General features: G+C 40.0%; 1 protein-coding gene across 5 annotated transcripts in view; it reads right to left on the minus strand.

The window, feature by feature from the left end:
- Window positions 1-4,572: 4,572 nt before the first annotated feature.
- ZC3H12B (zinc finger CCCH-type containing 12B) overlaps window positions 4,573-20,379 on the minus strand; it is a 604,651-nt gene continuing 588,844 nt past the window's right edge. For 4 of the 5 annotated variants that reach the window (XM_059883437.1, XM_059883439.1, XM_059883438.1 and 1 more), the window contains 4 exons: window positions 14,696-14,835; window positions 12,523-12,757; window positions 11,777-11,883; window positions 4,573-10,493 (listed from right to left, as the gene is read on the minus strand). In XM_059883437.1, coding sequence (XP_059739420.1) covers window positions 9,073-10,493; window positions 11,777-11,883; window positions 12,523-12,757; window positions 14,696-14,835 — 1,903 coding nt within the window. In that variant the 3' untranslated portion in view covers window positions 4,573-9,072. The remainder of the gene's footprint in view (window positions 10,494-11,776; window positions 11,884-12,522; window positions 12,758-14,695; window positions 14,836-20,379) is intronic. The other variant, NM_001192594.2, reaches the window with a different exon arrangement.

Here is a 20,379-nt window from a genome sequence, read left to right on the forward strand (position 1 = left end):
TCTTGCGAAATGCTAAGTCTTGGCAGCTAAAAATGTCAGAAGAGAGCCCTCAAGGAGCGTCTAGGCCACATCTTGTCAAGGGATTTGCAAATATATATTCTGGGACACAGCTTCAGCATCTGCTCTGTGGGAAGATGATGCTGCAAACCCTTGGTTCCTCTCCAGTGCTTCTGTAAAGCACCCTGGATTTTTATTGTGTATGTATTGATATCATATATAAATTTTCTATTTTTTCAAAATGGGCTTTGATGCTAAAAAAAAGTTTGAAAATCTAGTCCCCCAATTTAATACATTGAGACATTAATTCAGAGAAAAAGGGTAGGGGTTTGCCCAAGGACACAGGTTAACAGTTTGGTGTAGATCTGAGTTTCTGATAATATCAGTACCACCTGGGTAATTGTTGTTTAGTTACTAAGTTGTGTCTGACTCTGTGACCCATGGACTGCTGCACACCAGGCTTCCATATCTCCCAGAGTTTGCTCAAACTCATGTCCATTGGGTTGGTAATGCCATCCAACCATCTCATCCTCTGTTGGCCCCTTCTGCCTTCAATCTTTCCCAATATCTTTTCCAATGAGTTGGCTCTTTGCATCAGGTGGCCAAAGTATTAGAGCTTCAGCTTCAGCATCAGTCCTTCCAATGAATATTCAGGTTTGATTTCTTTAATGATTGTCTGGTTTGATCTCTTTCCTGTCCAAGGGACTCTCAAGAGTCTTCTCCAATACCACAGTTCAAAATCACCAATTCTTCAGTGCTCAGCCTTCTTTATGGTCCAACTCGTATCCAAATATAATGGCTGGAAAAATCATAGCTTTGACTATATACCTTTATCAGCAGGTTGATGTCTCTGCTTTTTTAAAAGTCTGTTTATGTTTGTCATAGCTTTTCTTCTAAGGAGCAAGTGTCTTTTAACTTATTTGCTGCATTCATTGTCCCCAGTGATTTTGGAGCCCAAGAAAATAAAGTCTGTCACTGTTTCCATAGTTTGCCCATCTATTTACCATGAAGTAATGGGACCAGATGCCATGATCTCCGGTTTTTGAATGTTGAGTTTTAAGCCAGTTTTATCACTCTCCTCTTTCATCAAGAAGCTCTTTACTTCCTCCTCACTTTCTGCCATTAAGGCAGTATCTGCGTATCTGAGGTTGTTGATATTCCTCCTGGCAGTCATGAATCCAGCTTGTGATTGATTCATCCACCCTGGCATTTGGCATGATGTACTCTGCATAGAAGTTAAACAAGCAGGGTGACAATAGATAGCCGTGATGTACTTCTTTCCCAATTTGGAGCAATTCCGTTGTTCCATGTCTAGTTCTAACGGTTGCTTCTTGATCTGCATCAAGGTTTCTCAGGAGACAGGTTAGGTGGTCTGGTATTCCCATCTCTTTAAGAATTGTCCACAGTTTGTTGTCATCCACACAGTCAAAGGCTTTAGTATAGTCAATGAAGCAGATGTTTTTCTAGAATTATCTTGCTTTTTCTATGATCCAACAGATGTTGGCAATTTGATCTCTGGTTGATCTACCTTTTCTAAATGCAGCTTGTATATCTGGAAGTTCTCAGTTCATGTAATGTTGAAGCCTAGCTTGAAGGATTTTGAGCATTACCTTGCTAGATGTGAAATGAGCTCAGTTGTACAGTAGTTTGAACATTCTTTTTCATTGCCCTTCTTTGAAACTGGAATGAAAGCTGACCTTTTACAGTCCTGTGGCCACTGCTGAGTTTTCCACATTAGCTGACATACTGAGTGCAGCACTTTAACAGCATCATCTTTTAGGGTTTGAAATAGCTCATCTGGAATTCCATCACCTCCACTAGCTTTTTTTGTAGTAATGCTTCCTAAGGCCCACTTGACTTCACATTCCAGGATGTCTAGCTCTTGGTGAGTGACCACACCATCAAGGTCATCCAGGTCATTAAGATCTTTTTTTGTACAGTTCTTATGTGTATTCTTGCCACCTCTTCTTAATGTATTCTGCTTCTGTTAGGTCTTTGCCATTTCTGTCCTTTATTGTGCCATCTTTGCATGAAATGTTTATTTGGTTTTCTTAAAGAAGTCTCTAATCTTTCCCATTTTATTGTTTTCCTCTATTTCTTTGCATTGTTCATTTAAGAAGGCTTTCTTATCTCTCCTTGCTATTCTTTGGAACTCTACATTCAGTTGGATTATCTTTCCCTTTCTCCTTTGCCTTTCGAGTCTCTTCTCAGTTATTTGTAAGGCTTCCTCAGACAACCGTTTTGCCTTCTTGCATTTCTCTTTCTTTGAGATGGTTTTGGTCACTACCTCCTATACAATGTTACAAACCTCTGTCCATAGTTCTTCAAGCACTCTCTAATCCCTTGAATCTATTTGTCACTTCCACTGTATAATCATAAGGGATTTGATTTAGGTCATACCTGAATGGTCTATTGGTTTTCTGTACTTTCTTCAATTTATGTCTGAATTTTGCAATAAGAAGTTCATAATCTGAGCCATAGTTGGCTCCACGTCTCGTTTTTTTTCTGACTGTATAGAGCTTCTTCGTCTTCAGCTGCAAAGAACCAATCTGATTTCAGTATTGACCATCTGGTGATGTCCATGTGTACAGTCATCTCTTGTGTTGTTGGAAGAGGGTGTTTGCTATGACCAGTGTGTTCTTTTGACAAAACTCTGTTAGCCTTTGCCCTGTTTCATTTTGTGCTCCAAGGCCAAACTTGCCTGTTACTCCAGGTATCTCTTGTCTTCCTACTTTGTTTTCAAATCCCCTGTGATGAAAAGCACATCTTTTTTTGGTGTTAGTACTTGTTAGACATACAAATTACTGAACCTCACTCCAGATCTACATCAGAATGGTTGACAGTGGCCAGCAATCTGGTTTAACAAGCCCTTCAGGTAATTCTGAAGCACACTAAAGTCTGAGTTGCTCTGGTGTAGAGGAAGAAGCTACCCAAAAATATAGGTTCCAGGCCTTGGAAGAAAAGAGCTGTGATGAACCTAGACAGCAAATTAAAAAGCAGAGACATCACTTTGCTGACAAAGGTCCATATAGTCGAAGTTATGGTTTTTCAAGTAGTCATGTATGAATGTGAGAGTTGGACCATAAAGAAGGCTGAGCACTGAAGAATTGCTGCCAACCCCAAATATTCTTTGGAAGGACTGATGCTGATGCTCCAATATTTTGGCCATCTGTTGCGAAGAGCCAACTCATTGGAAAAAACCCTGATGCTAGGAATGATTGAGGGCTGGATGAGAAGGTGGTGACAGAGGATGAGATGGTTGGATGGCATCACCGACTCAATGGACATGAATTTGAGCAAACTCTGGGAGATAGTGAAGTACAGGGAAACCAGGCGTGCTGCAGTCCATGGGGTTGCAGAGTTGGACACGACTGAGCGACTGAACAACACACTCTACCACTTAATGAGAACAACCTTCAGCAAATCATGCCACAGTTTCTTCATTTGTCAAAGGAGGATATTTGCCTCATGGGCTTGTAAAGATCAAAAAGATCATAGATATGAAGTTTATCTTAAAGCTTAGTATGTGTGATTTCTGTGGATTCATGCCAGGGTTGGTAGCCTTGAACTCAGGACTCAAGTCTTCATATAACCCAGGAAAAAGTGCTCTTCCGTAGCCCTCAAAGACTGACCTAAAGATGAGAAGTAGGCTACTGAAGCCCATTTCTAATTCAGGTCCATGGAGAGTAAGAACCAAGGGTCGTTGTTGGTTGGAGTCCTCCTGAAACCTGAGATTTCTGAAGCCAGGTTCATGGAAGAGCAGATGCCACTGTGATAAAGGGCTCACTGGCTTGAGAGCAATGAGGCCTGGGGTTCTACTCTTGGCCCTGTTCAGCCTCAATCAAATCTCTTCAGTTCTTGGTACCTCAGTTCTCATACCTATACCTTGATGGAGTCCATGCAGCTGAGCACTCTTCACAGTCCCCACGTGACTTCTCTATGAACTATAGGATTCTCTAGGCTGCTTCTAGCTCTGATATTCTGGCTAAGGCTCAGCAGATGATGTCTCTGTGGACCTGAGACTATTCAGCGGGGAAACAGTAGGTCATTTAGAGAAATAAGCCTGACCCCTTATCCCTCCACCAGGTTCTAACCCACCAGTTGGAGGCCTGGACCAGCCCAGCCCTGTTGGAAAAGCCAATTGATTTGCACTTACAGCTGTGTTAGTATAAAAAAATTAGAGGGCATATATTTACTGTGAGGGCTTCCCCAGTGGTTCAGTGGTAAAGAATCTGCTTGCAAATGCAGGAGACGCAGGTTCGCTCCCTGGGTCGGGAAGATCCCGTGGAGAAGGAAATGGCACCGCACTCCAGTATTGTTGCCTGGAGAATCCCATGGACAGAGGAGCGTGGCAGGCTACAGTCCATGGGCTCACAAATGACTTAGCGACAAAACAAAAACAATGTTTACTGTGACAAAATTCAGATGAACTCATTTGGGGAGATCCCTCCTCTTATTGTTTATCTCAAGATGCAAATCCAAGGACAGAAATCTAAATTTTTAGGAGCTGAGTGTGTATTTGTAGATGTGGTATGGCTTTTGTTAGTGATATATGTAAAGAAACAGAGCCATTAGTGGTTAGTAAACAAAAAGTTTATGCAGTAATTAAATGTAGTTACAGTTCATTGTTAAGAATACAGCATTTTCCATCATGATTATAAGTGAAACAAATTAAAACCTCATGAAGTAGTCAGCACATTCATGCTAGTGAGAACATATTGCAAAACATTGCACATGCATTTCAGGTGCAGACAAAACTGGGAACAGGATATATTTTCACTCACCTCTGGTTAGCTTTTGCACTTTGTCATTAAGACTTACATTATGTTTGGGTCAAACAAAGAACCCAAAGATATTTTATAAAAGCTTACAGCCATTATACAGTATCATTTAATCCCACAAATGGATAAAGCAAACTTCTATAGCTCAATGATATGCAAACCAGGACTAAAAGTAGTCAATCTGCCTATGTATATAGCTAGCTACACTATGATAGATATGGAATATGTGAGTCTTTTGGCATCAACTACTTAGACAAGCAAGTTCCCAAAATATACTCATTTGATTTCCAATGAGAAATAAGTGTAGTGCCATTTTAGTTGCAGGTTATGCACACCTCAGTGTCAAGCCTGAGGAGAAACCAACTAGGGGAAGGTAGAGAAGGGTTGGAAGGACACCTGAGCAGGGCTCTTTGGACAACTTGACATTACTTTCCCTGTGCAGTTCCAGACCCGGTTCCCAGAGTTAAATGAAGTGTATTGAAATTGTTGGTGCTCAAAAAGGTTGTTTATACAAAGTCCCATACTTAAAGCATACATAAAACAGTAACTGAGTGCCTCTCAAAATGATCTCTTCTATATAAGAAGAAAACCCAGTGCCAAGAGTTAATGGATGTGTTTGAATTACTGTATAAAGATAATTTATTCTAAAATAGAAAAAATGGATTTAGAAGTATTCTCCTGGAAACTAGGAGAGAGTGTTTATATATATATATATATATCCACATTTCATTACTTAGAAGAAAAGTTTTGTATACCATTTCCATAAGGCATGTGTCATCCCCCCTTCCATTTCTTGCACCTTAAGAGAGCATGCAATGGCTGTATGTTACCTTTGAAAAGGCTCCTTTTCCTTTGAGCCATCTTACAGAAATGGTGCCCTGGATTGACTATACCACTCCAGAGTCACACTTCTTCAGGTTGAAATAAAAATAACAATAAAACAACAAAATCACAAAAAGAAAAATAAATCACAAAATCTACAAAATCTAAGGCCTGAACAAGCACAGACTTGCTATGAGTTCAGAAACTCAGTGAAAGAATTAAAATTACAAAGCACCTCTTGCAAAATATACTTCTTGAAAACCACACAAAACACTGTGCAGTAACCCCTACTTAGTACGTGGAGGTAAGTATCCTGAAGAACACACACTTAGCCCCAGGATGGAAGCTTGATCTCATTATCAAGGAAGCCAAAGGGGTTTCAATGTTTCTTTGTATTTGCTGTTTTATAATTGCAGACAAAATGGAACAGTCAAGTGTGCAGACCTCAATATAAACAAGCTCAATTTATGCATTCTTAGTTGTACAGCTCCATTTATAGGTTCTTACAGAAGAACAACTAACACTAACAATTTTGTACACAAAATCTTTTTCAAGGACATATGAAACTTAATAGGCTAAAGAGAAACTTATGCCATATAGTGCTTGAAACTGCACAATATCTGTTGCACATAGTAATCAAGAGGCCTTGAAAAATTGTCTTTGTCTATAAACTACTGCCCTTTGTAAATAAAAGCTCCCTCATGATCCTGGGCTACTCCCTTGTGACACACAGTGCCACAAACATCATAATGAAAAATCAGTACCAAACCTAGTTTAAGATGAATTTTGTACATTTGTTTCTATACAGTCAGGAGAAAAGAGAGATACAATTTGTATCAACAGAAGGTCATTTCTGGTTATTTGAGGCATTGCTCCTAGCTGCTTTGATTCATACACATTTTATGAGAAGAATGACAATTGGTTTTAGGAAATAAATACATATGCTGCCTTAAAAAATATTTCCTGTATTGGGAGGAGCTTACAATTTTTTTTTGAGTGCTGAACATAAACATGTTCCAGATGAACTGTATCTGAGAAGATTAATCTTGTGTTTCTCTGTACAGTGTGCAGCTAGTGGGTACTGGGGTACCATTGATGGTTTTTGTAGGAAGGTGAACTAACTGGCACGAAGGCAGTAGAGTCATCTAAAATTGTCACATACCCTGACTTAGACATGGGACACATTTAGAAGGTCCAAGAAGTTGAAGGTATGAAATGGTGTTTGTGTGAAACAGGAAGCACTTCACTCTCCATGGACCTGCTGCTGCTGCTAAGTCGCTTCAGTCGTGTTCAACTCTGTGCAACCCCATAGACAGCAGCCCACCAGGCTCCCCCGTCCCTGGGATTCTCTAGGCAAGAACACTGGAATGGGTTGCCATTTCCTTCTCCAATGCATGAAAGTGAAAAGTGAAACTGAAGTCATTCAGTCGTGTCTGACTCTTAGTGAACCCAAGGACTGCAGCCTTCTAGGCTCCTCCATCCATGGGATTTTCCAGGCAAGAGTACTGGAGTGGGTTGCCATTGCCTTCTCCACTCTATGGACCTACCTGGCAGAAAATACTTTTACTCCTCAGAACGCTGGGAGATAGAAAGATCAAAGGGTAGGAGATGAATGTGAACTGTGGTAAAATGAAGAGAAACACCGAGAGGAAGTTTGATCAACCAGGACAGAGACAGAAAGCTAGAAAGCAGCATGCAAGCCGTTATCAAACCACCAGAAATAACCCTGACTACAGGCTCACATTCGGAGTGTTTCACAGTAAGAAACATTTATAGGCAGTGTCACACCTTCTCATGAAGAAACAAAAGGCCAAGACCAGGCCTTCTCAACTTTCATGAAAAAAACTACCATAGAAATTAGCAAGTTCCAGCTCAAGAAATAGTGAGCTGGTCATGGTTCAAAATGTTGCAATATACAATGGATTTAAAAAGGGGTTTATTTAGTGCAGCTGTTTAAAAAAACAAAAACAATAAACGCCTCTTCTAGAGGCATTTAGCTACAAAGGTTCCCACCCTGAGCAAGATACAAGTTGCCCATATAGTGCTGTCAACCCAAAGTCCTGCCTTCCTTAGTAATCCATTTAAGAATTACCTAAGGTCAAGTGCACCCTCTGCATGCATTTGAAGTATGTAACTGAGCCAGCTATTAGCAAAGATGTAGTATCCCCTTTTGGAAGCTTTTCCACCTAGAAAATCCCCTGATTTTGTTTCCTAAAGAAGTTCTGCTCCACCAATGATCGACCTTATTGCCCAAAGGTTAGATGGCAGGAGAAAGTGGATTACATGATGGTGCACTGACCTTCAATACATTTCATCCTGTGATATTGAATACTGCATAGGTCGGAAGTCCAAAGAGCATCCATTGGACCCCCCTTGAATGCAGCTTGTTGTGTTTGTCATTTAATCTCCTGGGATTAAGGGAAGGAAATTCTGGTAGTAAATCCCTTGGTCCTGGTCCAACTCTTCTGTGCTTGTCTAGCACACGCAACTACTATGCTTGGAACTTGAGAGTATCAACTTGGAACTATCCATCACCTCTTCTGCAGAAGAAAGCTTCAATCTGATCCCTAATTTACTAAGGTGAAGAGACTTAAAAGTGAAGAACTCTCAATATATGTTGACAAGTAAAAAGTGCAAAGGAAATAGAGCCAGTTTGCTCTGGTGCCTAAGAAAGCAATATTCAAATATCGGGATATAGTTTCACTTTCAAAACTAGTTGAAACTATGAAATATGATGTAAAATCATCAAGTCAGACTTGTGATCTATACAGCTGTAGACTAAAGACTGTGCAAAGTCCATTTTTTTTTATCACCACTATACAAAAGGTTATACACACATCTCAAACTAAATACATACAGTCATACATGCAATATAATTGCTAACAATAGGTTTGAAATATAGCTCTAGAAACTTCAATGTGACCCTATATCTCAGTTAATAAAGGTATTGAATGGTCAGATATCCATGCAATAAAGTATGTCTTTACTTTTAAATAGATTTAAATATTCTTATTAAAAATCCTAAATGGATTGATCCTGATACTCTTGCTCTCTAAATTAGATATGTCATTGATACTTCATAATATAGAGTGTGTGACTAAGAAAACAGCTGGTAATGGAGTCCCTTGGGGCCTCTTGCATTTAGGCCTTTCCCCTGGGTTTTGTCCTCCATTACCTGCATGGTGCAATGCAAAAGGGTATAGGACTTGGAGTCAGAGGACTTGGGTGTGAGTCTTGACTTGGTCACTTGCTAGCAGTGTGACTTCAGCAAGTTACTTTTAAACTCACTGAGCTTCAGTTTCCTTGTCTAGAAAACAAGACATTAGTAAGACTTTCCTCACAGGGTTGTTATGCACTTCAATGACAGTCTGTAACTTGTAAAGTGTAACACAAAATTATTAGTTACTATTATCATAGTATTAGTGCATTATTGGTATTCATATTTATATAAAGAAATAAGTCCTATGTCATGTCAATGTGCAGCCCTAAGCTTAGAAACAATCAAGGCTGCTAGTTGCTGGGCATCTGCTGTGTGGGGATTCTTCTCCATCACTGCAAGAACAATGTTTGAAGGGAAAATATTGCAGAGGTTCTTGTAGGTCTGATACTGGTGCTCTGGGATCATTTGCTCCCTGGAATCATTGCACATTCCAACCCAAGGATTCATCCAAAGCTGCTCCATCTTTTCAGGCACACTCCGTACCATGACTGGCTCATAGCATGGTTGCATGAGGCTGTTACTCAAGGGATAGGAGTGGTAGCCATAGGAGTCAGTTGCACAGGGCAGTGGGTCCCAGCTGGCATGCTGTTCCCGACACAGAGGAGGACGTCTTTGCCTCATGGGATTGTTCTCATATAGGCGAGAATCAGAAATGCTGTCCATCCGAGTCATCACCAGGGCACGTCCTGGCTGGGGGGTTGCCCCAGGATGGATATTGGGAGGCATGGGATAGTCTCCAGGACAGCTGGAGCGTGCTCCATTTGTTGGGTGCTGGGCATGCAGAACTAAGTGGGAGACTGATTGCTTGTGGGGGCCTTGCTTAGAGTCTTCTGGGCCATAGCTCTGCACTCGCGTTAAGGCTTCATGGTAACCATGAGGAAAAGGCTGAAGATGGTTCTGAGATGCTGAGCGATGCAGCTTCAGACTGCCTTCAGGATGAGTATCAGCTACAGCCAAGTACAGGTTGTTGTAAGAGGAATAGTTGTCATTCCTGGTATGGCTCATACGATTGTCAGGACAGAGGTTGGGATTCCGGGCATACAACCCCCGGTCTGCTTCAGCCATGTAGTACTCTCGATTATGCATGCTGTTGATGTTCAGTTTGGAGAAGTCTCCTAACACTGAATAGTAGCTGTGGTCCCCTAAGGGCTCAAACTTTGGGTATTGCTCAGCATAGCTAATAGGGGTCCCATGGCTATTGGTAACCAGGATGGGTGGGTACTGCATGCTGGTCATGTGCTCCAATGAGGACTTCTGGTGGGAGAAATGAGAGGATCCTGGCACTGGGCTGCTGGCTGAACGGGTGTTGAGGGCACCCACTGCATGGCTTTTGGGGGGTGGGATTGTGGGGACACTTAAAGCAGTCACAAGTGAGGGGACAGAGCTGGCCTCAGGCTTACGGGCAATGGACAGCCATTCCTCAGGCTCCACAGCCACGGACCGGATGCTGGGATCCGATTGACGCTTGGGGGTCACGCGTTTGACTTCTGAGGTTATGTCACCTTTGGCACTAGACAGCCCTGTGCCACACTTGGCCAGGGTGCCTTCACTCATGGTTTTTACTGTGGACAGTTTGGCACTGATGCGGAGCTCATCAGCCACCGAACGCTGCGGTTGGTTGGCCCGCTCCGGATGGTAGTATTTGCACTTGTGGCCGTAGGTGCATTTTTTGCCTGAAAAATAATGCCCTGGGGTAAGACTCTCTCTCACAGTGGTGCAACTCTCTGTGCCAGAGGCTGTTTTAACAATCTGGTCACTCAGGTTAGAGTTTTACTTTTGGGGTTTAAGATATAAAACTAACTGTTCTTAAAGACGGGAGACAGACAACACCATAGTGGCATCACACACTGTGAGTGGAGAGGAAAGAAGTGGAAACCTAGGGAGGAAACTCCAGTGGGAAAGGTAAGAGTTGTCATTGAACAGTCTTCATTTTCCTGAAATTCACAACTTTGTCTAGGCATAACGTGCATGCTGAGGCAGTGTAGAGCAGTAGCAGGCAGAGTGGTTCAGTGCAAAGAGCATTGGCCTGGAGGCTGGTCAGATCTGAGCTTTAATTCCAGCTATGCCACTTACTAGCCATGTGACCTTGGTAAGTGATTTTTAATTTCTGTGCCTCATTTTCCTATTCTGTAAACAAGGTTCATAATAATGTCTTTATTATAAGGTCATTGTGAGGATTAAATGAAGATAGTAAACATGAAATATTCTATGATATGAATAAATGATAGTTGAGAACAAACACCTAGATGTCTTATAAATAAATGATTATTCAAAAACAGTGAACATTCAAATTTGCCTCAGACCAGGCAGCATATGTCTTACTGTTAGGCTCATAAACTTTGTGTCACAGGGACTTGCATAAGATCATGAAAGCACTCTAGAAAACTATATATATTTATTTATTTTATTTTAAATTAATTTATTTATTTTAATTGCAGGCTAATTACTTTACAATATTGTAGTGGTTTTTGCCATACATTGACATGAATCAGCCATGGGTGTAGAAAACTATATTTAAAATAGGAAATGAAGATAAAGTTTGGAAGCAAACTGGAAAGTGCAGATTGGAAGAAAAGGGTAATATTGACAGAGGGTGCAGTCACCTGCCTGAAAGACACATCCTTCTTGGGGCCAAATGCAGTTTGTCATTGGCCTTTCTTCTTCCACAGATCAAGTAAGTTTCTGCACTTCCCTGCCCCCAACAACACTACTCAGGACAGAGACAGTTAGAACACATGAATCATTTTAACTAGTGACAATTATTCTTTCCTTCAATTCTAGTTACCTGTTTCTCAGGAAATTTCTAGGATGGTTCTTTAAATGTCTAATTGAAAATATATGAAGACACAGACTTTAACTCACAGAGAGTGGACAAGCCAGGATTTTCCCTTTGAAAGGGAAAGCTTGAAGAGAAAAGTATTCACAGACTTCTTCAGTTTTGCATATAGGTACTCACCATAAGGACATGGTTGCTTCTTGTGTTCAGGAACAACGGGTCTCTTTCTTAAGAAGTTTTCAAGGCTTGGCCCATGACGTCCTAAAGGATCATCTGGAGGCATAAATCTGAAAGCAAGCAAGCAAGAGGTAAACTATCCCTTCTCAGGAGTTCAGGCCTTCATTACATGTTGCTTATACTATTGTTATAGCCTTCTAATAGCCCTTTCTGCCTCAAGTTTATCTTTTGCTAAGTCTGCAGTTCTTCCCTCTCTTTCCACTTGAACACAAGAAAGGAATGATTTTTCCCATACATCATTCTTCTGTGGATTATAAGTTCCAACCACACTGACATGTCTGCCGGTTCCCCCAATGTGCAACACATTTTCACATCTTTATAGCTTTATTCATGATGTTCTCTTTACCTATAAAGCCCAGAAGCCCTCTTTCCTCGGTCTGTAAACTTCATCTCAAATGTTATTTCCTCTGTGAGACTTTTTCATATCATTTCACATAGACAAAGCAATTTAAAAAAAGTTCTAACCATAGAGTTTATCCCAACAAATTGTGGGAATCTCTTCTCTAAGTACACTTTGAGCTTCTTAAGGGTGAGTTTTGTTATTTATTCAGCCTTTTATTCCCATGGTGACCAGCATAATGCACAATATACAGTAAGTGTTCAGTAAATGTTTATTGAAATGAAATTAAATCTGTCCTTAGTGGTAATTTGGATTTAGGCTATTCAGAACCTATAGGAAAGAAACGTACTTGTCATTCACAAAAGAATACATCAGCAAGCGCTCCTCTATAAACTTCTTCCATTCTGGCTTTTCGACTTGAAGGTCTCGGTAGTTATCATTGGATACAATGATGCCATCAGAATCAAAAGCCAGTTTGACTATGAACCGGTCATCATAGCAAACAACTCTCCTGCCCTGGACCCTTCGGGATGGTGTAAAGACAAGAATCTTTTCCTTCTCCAGTTTACGTAGGATATCTTGATCTGTTGAAATATGGATTATATGTCACAGAATAGAAATCATCTTTGGAAATTAAAAGCATTATTCCCATATTAAAACATATAAAAGTTGATACTAGCTTAATATATTATTTGCTCTTAGAGAGAATGCAGCTACTATTCCTGGCTATGGCACCATTTTGGACTGTGATTTTAGCCAAGTTGCTTTCCCCTTTCCACTCCAGTTTTCTTTCTGATAAAACAAAGGAGATAGATTAAATGACATATAAATTTTTTAAAACTAGCATGAACAGTAAGAAATAATAGTGATATCCTAACATTTTTGAGGCTTATTTTGCCCTTTGGCTGCAGCGCCAGGTTTTGGTTGATGAAGAAACCAGGGAAGTATGATGAGGATGTGTCTGCCAGGAGGAGAATAATATATCTTTCTTAGGGACTAACATTTTTGCCTTCTGCCTGAAGGAAAGCCACGACTAAGGAAAAATATTAAGTGGTAGCATATGAGTACTGACCCCCTTTCCTTTTAGCCTCTTTATTAATGAAGAAAGAAGTTTGAGTAGGGCCAGGATCCACTCTCAGAGAAGGCAATGGCAACCCACTCCAGTACTCTTGCCTGGAAAGTCCCATGGACGGAGGAGCCTGGTGGGCGGCAGCCCATGGGGTCCTTGAGAGTCGGACACGACTGAGCGACTTCAGTTTCACTTTTCACTTTCATGCATTGGAGAAGGAAATGGCAACCCACTCCAGTGTTCTTGCCTGGAGAATCCCAGGGACGGCGGAGCCTGGTGGGCTGCCGTCTATGGGGTCGCACAGAGTCGGACATGACTGAAGTGACTTAGCAGCAGCTTAGCAGCAGGATCCACTGTCAGACTGAGGCTGGAAGCCTGTTCAGCAGTTGGCAGACAACCCCATGACACTGAACCTTCTCATTTTGTATATAAGGCAAGACGTGATACTCAGAGAATTGGGGTATTGATGTTCTCAAATGCTGTTAAGAGCTAGCTTTGGTGGCTCAGAGGTTAAAGCGTCTGCCTGGAATGCGGGAGACCCGGGGTTCCATCCCTGGGTCAGGAAGATCCACTGGAGAAGGAAATGGCAACCCACTCTAGTACTCTTGCCTGGAGAATCCCGTGGAGGGAGGAGCCTGGTAGGCTACAGTCCATGGGGTCGCAAAGAGTCAGACACAACTGAACGAAATCACGTTCACTTTCACTTTCATAAATGAATGTAGTGATCCTCCTGCCAATAGGGCCACATCATAACTTTTGTGAACTTTAGGCACTTTTGCCTTCATGGGTCTTTTCTTCCACAAAGAAATGTTAGGTTTATACTTTACAACTATGTTGGTATAAACACAAATAATCCAGTTAGGTACATTATTATATATTTATTGGTATATTCAATTTTCCCCTCTGATGTTAAAAAGCTAACAAAATTAAACCACTTACATGGGATCCTAAAAGTATATATTATGAACCCTAGGCACTCGGTCTCTTGTGCTTCATGGATAAATTAGCTTTGAATGCCGTGGTACTTTTCTCTTTTTCTATTCTAACCCCTAATTTGCAAATCCCACAGAAACTTATCTGCTACAGGATGAGATCCATTGTCTATGGTGGTTTCTTTAGTATTTTGGAAAACTCAGTCATATTCATAACCAAATTCGTCCCCCTTTTTGTCTGAAGCTTATGGTCAAATAGAAACAAACACTCTTTTTTTCAACTGTGTGCTTTATTTTTTGCTTGAAATTGAAGTCTCTATTTAACTGCTCTGTGCCACAGCACAACAGATTATTTGGATCAGGAAAAATCTGCTTTAAAATACACTTAATAAAAAAACATTTTAAGTGTACTTAATAGATTTAGAAAAGTACTTATCTAATTTAGGAGCATTGGGCTCTCCCCAAACTATCTTGCCAGCTTTGCTTCTGGATGAGAAGAAATGTCTTAATTGAATTAGTACCTGTAATTGGTGCATCAGGGCGGGATTGCTCCTTTCTCCATGCAGGCACAAATACAGTAATATCTTTATGGCCTTTATCTAGGAACCAATCCACAGCAAGTTGTATTCCTCTGCAGGAAAACTCTTCTTTATTCCCATGGCTTCAGGAAGATAGGGAATGAGAGTAGAGAGGATTGATAACAAGTAACAAAGAAATACTACAAATAGGCTTTTTCTTAGTGTTAAGACATTGACAACAGATATATTACTTTTTGAGGATGCCAAAAATGTATTTTTTAAGAGAACAAATAAAGTTATTTTAAAAATTCCATTATTACAAATATTGCCATTATCATTACACATTCATTCAAGGCCACAAATAGTTAATAACAACTCTCAAAGCAGCCCTAGTGGTTATTTCCTATCATTATTTCCCTTTTCTCTCAACTCTTTCTGTTTCTATTACCATCTCCTTTTTCTAAGATTCTGATATTTATCATCTGAAAAAAGAAGTGTCACCAGAGGTTTGGATAAAGTTTATAGAGAATTAGTTGGAAATGAATTTTAAGTACATCTAGTAAGCTTAAAAAATAACACTGATAGCAAAAAAGATACACTGAAATGCTGACTGAAAATAGTTATCACAATTAATTAAATACGATTTGCCAATAAAAATTACAGTCTTGAAAATTTTAAGATGTGGAAAATGCTCACAATATAATGCTAAAAGAGAAAAGAAAGGATTTGGACTACATATAATGTAATCCAAATTTTATAGAAGAAAGCCTATGTACAGTATCTTTTTTTTGGCAAAGTAATGTCTCTGCTTTTTATTTTTTTAATATAAATTTATTTATTTTAATTGGAGGTTACTTTACAGTATTGTATTGACCCAGTATCTTCTTCATTTGGGTTCATGATGCACATTTTCATTTAATGATTGTTCAAAGACATTAAATGGAAAACTCCAGACATAAGCAATTCATAAGTTTTAAATTATGCACCATTCTGAGTAGAGTTATGAAATCTGGTGCCATCCCATTCCATCCTGCCTGAGGTGAATCATCTCTTTGTCCAGCATACCCCACCCATAAATCACTTAGTAGTCTATCTTGTTATCAGGTTGACTGTTTCAGTATCACAGGGCTTGAGTTCAAGTAACTCATTTTATTTAATAATGGTTCTAAAGCACAAAAATAGTGGTGCTGGCAATTTGGATATGCTGAAAAGACAGTAAAGTGAAAAGGTGAAAGTTCTTAATTAAAGAAAGAAAAAAAGCTCATATGCTGAGGTTGCTAAGATCTACTGTAAGAATGAATCTTCTCTTCACGAAATTGTGAAGAAAGAAAAAGATGCTGTAAAGAACAATATTGCATAGGAACCTGGAATGTTAGGTCCATGAATCAAGGTAAACTGGAAGTAGTCAAACAGGAGAAGGCAAGAGTGAACATTTTAGGAATCAATGAACTAAAATAGATTGGAATTGGTGAATTTAATTCAGATGGCCACTATATCTACTACTGTGGGCAAGAATCCTTTAGTAGGAATGGAGTAACCCTCATACACAACAAGAGTCCAAAATACAGTACTTGGATACAATCTCAAAAATGACAGAATGATCTTGGTTCATTTTGAAGGCAAGCCATTCAACATCACAGAAATCCAAGTCTATGTCCCAATCACTAATGCCAAGAAAAATGAAGTTGAAAGGTTATATGAAGACCTACAAAATCTTCTAGAACTAACACCAAAAAAGATGTCCGTTTCATCATAGGGGACTTGAATGCAAAAGTAGGAAGTCAAGAGATACCTGAGTAACAGGAAAGTTTGGCCTTGGAGTACAAAATGAAGCAGGGCAAAGGTGAACAGAATTTTGCCAAGAGATCACACTGGTTATAGCAAACAGCCTCTTCCAACAACACAAGAGATAACTCTACACATGGACACCAAATGGTCAATGCTGAAATCAGATTGATTATATTATTTGAAGCCAGAGATGGAGAAGCTCTATACAGTCATCAAAACCAGGAGCTGATAGTGGCTCAGATCATGAATTCTTTATTATAAAATTCAGACTTAAATTGAAGAAAAGAGAGAAAACCAGTAGGCCATTCAGGTATGACCTAAATCAAATCCCTTACAATTATACAGTGAAAGTGACAAATAGGTTTAAGGGATTAGATCTGATAGAATGCCAGAAGAACTATGGACAGAGTTGTACAACATTGTACAGGAGGCAGTGACCAAAACCATCCCCAAGAAAAAGAAATGTGGAAAGGCAAAATGGTTGTCTGAGGAGGCCTTACAAATAACTGAGAAAAGACAAGAAACGAAAGGCAAAGGAGAAAAGGAAAGATATATCCATCTGAATGCAGAGTTACAAAGAATAGAAAGAAGAGATAAGAAAGTCTTCCTAAGTGGTCAATGCAAATAAATAGAGGAAAACAACAAGATGGAAAAGACTGGAGATCTCCTCAAGAAAATTAGAAATACCAAGGGAACATTTCTTGAGAAAATGGGCACAATAAAACACAGCAACAGTATGTACCTAACAGAAGCAGAAGATATTAAGAAAAAGTGGCAAGAATACACACAAGAACTATATAAAAAAGGTCTTAATGACCTGGATGACCATGATGGAATGGTCAGTCACCTACAGCCATACATCCTGGAGTGTGAAGTCAAGTAGGCCTTAGGAAGCATTACTATGAACAAATTAGTGGAAGTGATGGAATTCCAACTGAGTTATTTCAAATCCTAAAAGATGATGCTATTAAAGTGCTGCACTCAGTATGTCAGCAAATGTGGAAAACTCAGCAGTGGCCACAGGACTGTAAAAGGTCAGCTTTCATTCCAGTCTCAAAGAAGGGCAATGCCTAAGAATGTTCAAACTATTATGCAATTGCACTCATTTCACATGCTAGCAAGATAATGCTCAAAACCCTTCAAGCTAGGCTTCAATAGTACATGTACTGAGAACTTCCAGATAAGCAAGCTGCAATTAGAAAAGGCAGAGGAACCAGAGATCAAATTGCAAATATCTGTTGGATCATTGAAAAAGCATGAGAATTGGACTGGTTCAAAATTGGGAAAGGAGTACATCAAGGCTGTATATTTTCACACTCCTTATTTAACTTACATGCAGAGTACATCATGAAAATTTCCTGGCTTGATAAAGTTCAAGCTGGAATCAAGATTTCCAGGAGAAATATCAGTAACCTCAGATATGCAGATGATACCACCCTAATGGCAGAAAGTGCAGAGGAACTAAAAAGCCTATTGATGAAGGTGAAAGAAGAGAGTGAAAAAGCTAGCTTAAAACTCAACATTCAAGAAACTAAGATCATGGTATCCAGTCCCATCACTAGCATGGCAAATTGATGGGGGAAAATGGCAACAGTGACAAATGATTTTCTTGGTCTCCAAAATTACTGTGGGTAAGGACTGCAGCCATAAAATTAAAAGATGCTTGCTCCTTGGAAGAAAAGCAATGACAAATCTAGACAGTGTATTGAAAAGCAGAGACATCTCTTTGCCAAAAAAGCTCCTATGGTGAAAGCTATGGTTTTTCCATTGATCATGTATGAGATAGAGAGGTGGACCATAAAGAAGCTTGAGCACCAAAGAATTGATGCTTTCAAACTGTGGTGCTGGAGAAGACTCTTGAGAGTCCCTTGGGCAGCATTGAGATTAAACCAGTCAATTCTAAAGGAAATTAACCTTGAATATTCACTGGAAGGACTGATGCTGAAGCTGAAGCTCGAATACTTTGACCACCTGATGCTAAGAGTTGACTCATTGGACAAAACTCTGATGCTGGGAAAGATTCAAGGCAGGAGGAGGAGGAGACAACAGAAGATTAGATAGTTAGATGGCATCATCAATTCAATGAATATGAGTTTGATCAAACTCTAAGAGATAGTGAAGGGTAGGGAAGCCTGAAGTGCTGCAGTCCATTGGGTCATAAAGAGTTGCACACGACTGAGGGACTGAGCAACAAAAATGACAACAACAAAAACAAGAAATTGCTTGAAGCTATAATCAGAACTAAAAAAGGCTGCTAGCACTGACTCTGCCTCTCCCTCTGCTCTTCCCATATATCCTCTTCTGTTTGAACTGCCTGGATCAGACAGTTTTTCTCTTCCAACTCTTCTCCCTCCTGCTGCTTTCCTTTTCCCAGAAAAGGAAGATCAAAAAATCAGAAATGATTATGGCTCCCTTAAGGAGAAATCTATTACAGGGAGAAATGAATTGTTCTTGTTGCTTTCCTATACATCCAGGATGCAAACAGAACTTAGAGCCTTGGCTAAGAAATTTCCCAGTCCAACTCAGAATGCATTGGGATTTGCTGAAAATTTTGAATTAACCATCTGAACTTACGATCCCAGGTTTTCAGATCCATATCAACTAATACAGCTGTTAGTTTCTGAAAGCAAAGCAAGGAAATGTATAGAGAAAGCAGGATGGAAATTACCCTCAATGGAATTTTGGTTACATAGTCCAGAGGCTTGTACTGAATGAATTAACTTAGAAATTACTCAAACCTATCCCAGAGCTTTCTCCAAAAATCATAAAGTGGACAAAGGTTCAACAATGCTAGTGAAGACTGAATGAATCAATCCAGACTATTATGGGAGATTGGGAAAGAAACTTTTAAGCAATATTTGGACTTGACACCTGAATCATTCTCTAACTACCAAAATGATCCTTTGCTTAACTCTGCCTTTCAAGAGGAGAAGGCAATGGCACCCCACTCCAGTACTCTTGCCTGGAAAATCCCATGGCGGAGGAGCCTGGTAGGCTGCAGTCCATGGGGTCGCTAAGAGTCAGACACGACTGAGCGACTTCACTTTCACTTTTCACTTTCATCCGTTGGAGAAGGAAATGGCAACCCACTCCAGTGTTCTTGCCTAGAGAATCCCAGGGACGAGGGAGCCTGGTGGGCTGCTGTCTATGGGGTCGCACAGAGTCGGACACGACTGAAGTGACTTAGCAGCAGCAGCCTTTCAAGAAGGCTTAAGTGAGAATTTGTCTACTCTAGTCAAAAAGACAGTGCAGGTTGGTCTGAGTTACACACAAAACACCCTTGTTACATTGGCTAACCAACTTTTCAAAACCATTAAAAGGAAAGAAAAGGAGATATCTATGAAAATTATGAATCTTCATTTGCACCAAGTTAAGTGCATAATGCCAGTTTAAGGTTAACCAGCCCCCAACCAGTTTAATTCCCAAACAGTAGAGAAAGTTTCAAGAAAAAGAAATCTCTTTAGAATTCTTGCCCAAAGGGAATAACTCCTACTAAGATAAATTGATTTTCCCTCCCTATGCCTCTAGACCAGAGCTCTCTGGACAAGTTATCTAGACCATCTCTACTTCCTAAAATTGAGTGGGGGAAAAGAGAATGAAACCTTTAAAAATTTTTTTATTCCAATTTGTATTTACAATTAGTGAGTTTTATGTTATGATATCTGATTCATGACTACGTTTAAAAAATGAAGCTAGATCTCACATTGTGTCTGTCTGGATATGTGTATGTCTCAGCATGTGTCTTTGTCTTTGGCTAATATTGCTGAGGTTAATTTGTGAATGAGCTCTAATCTAATTGGCCTAAAGAAAAGTGAAGTGAAGTCGCTCAGTTGTGTCCAACTCTTTGCGACCCCATGGACTGTAGCCTATCAGGCTCCTCCATCCATGGGATTTTCCAG

This window comes from Bos taurus, chromosome X, assembly GCF_002263795.3.
Source record: "Bos taurus isolate L1 Dominette 01449 registration number 42190680 breed Hereford chromosome X, ARS-UCD2.0, whole genome shotgun sequence".
Taxonomy (NCBI): domain Eukaryota; kingdom Metazoa; phylum Chordata; class Mammalia; order Artiodactyla; family Bovidae; genus Bos; species Bos taurus.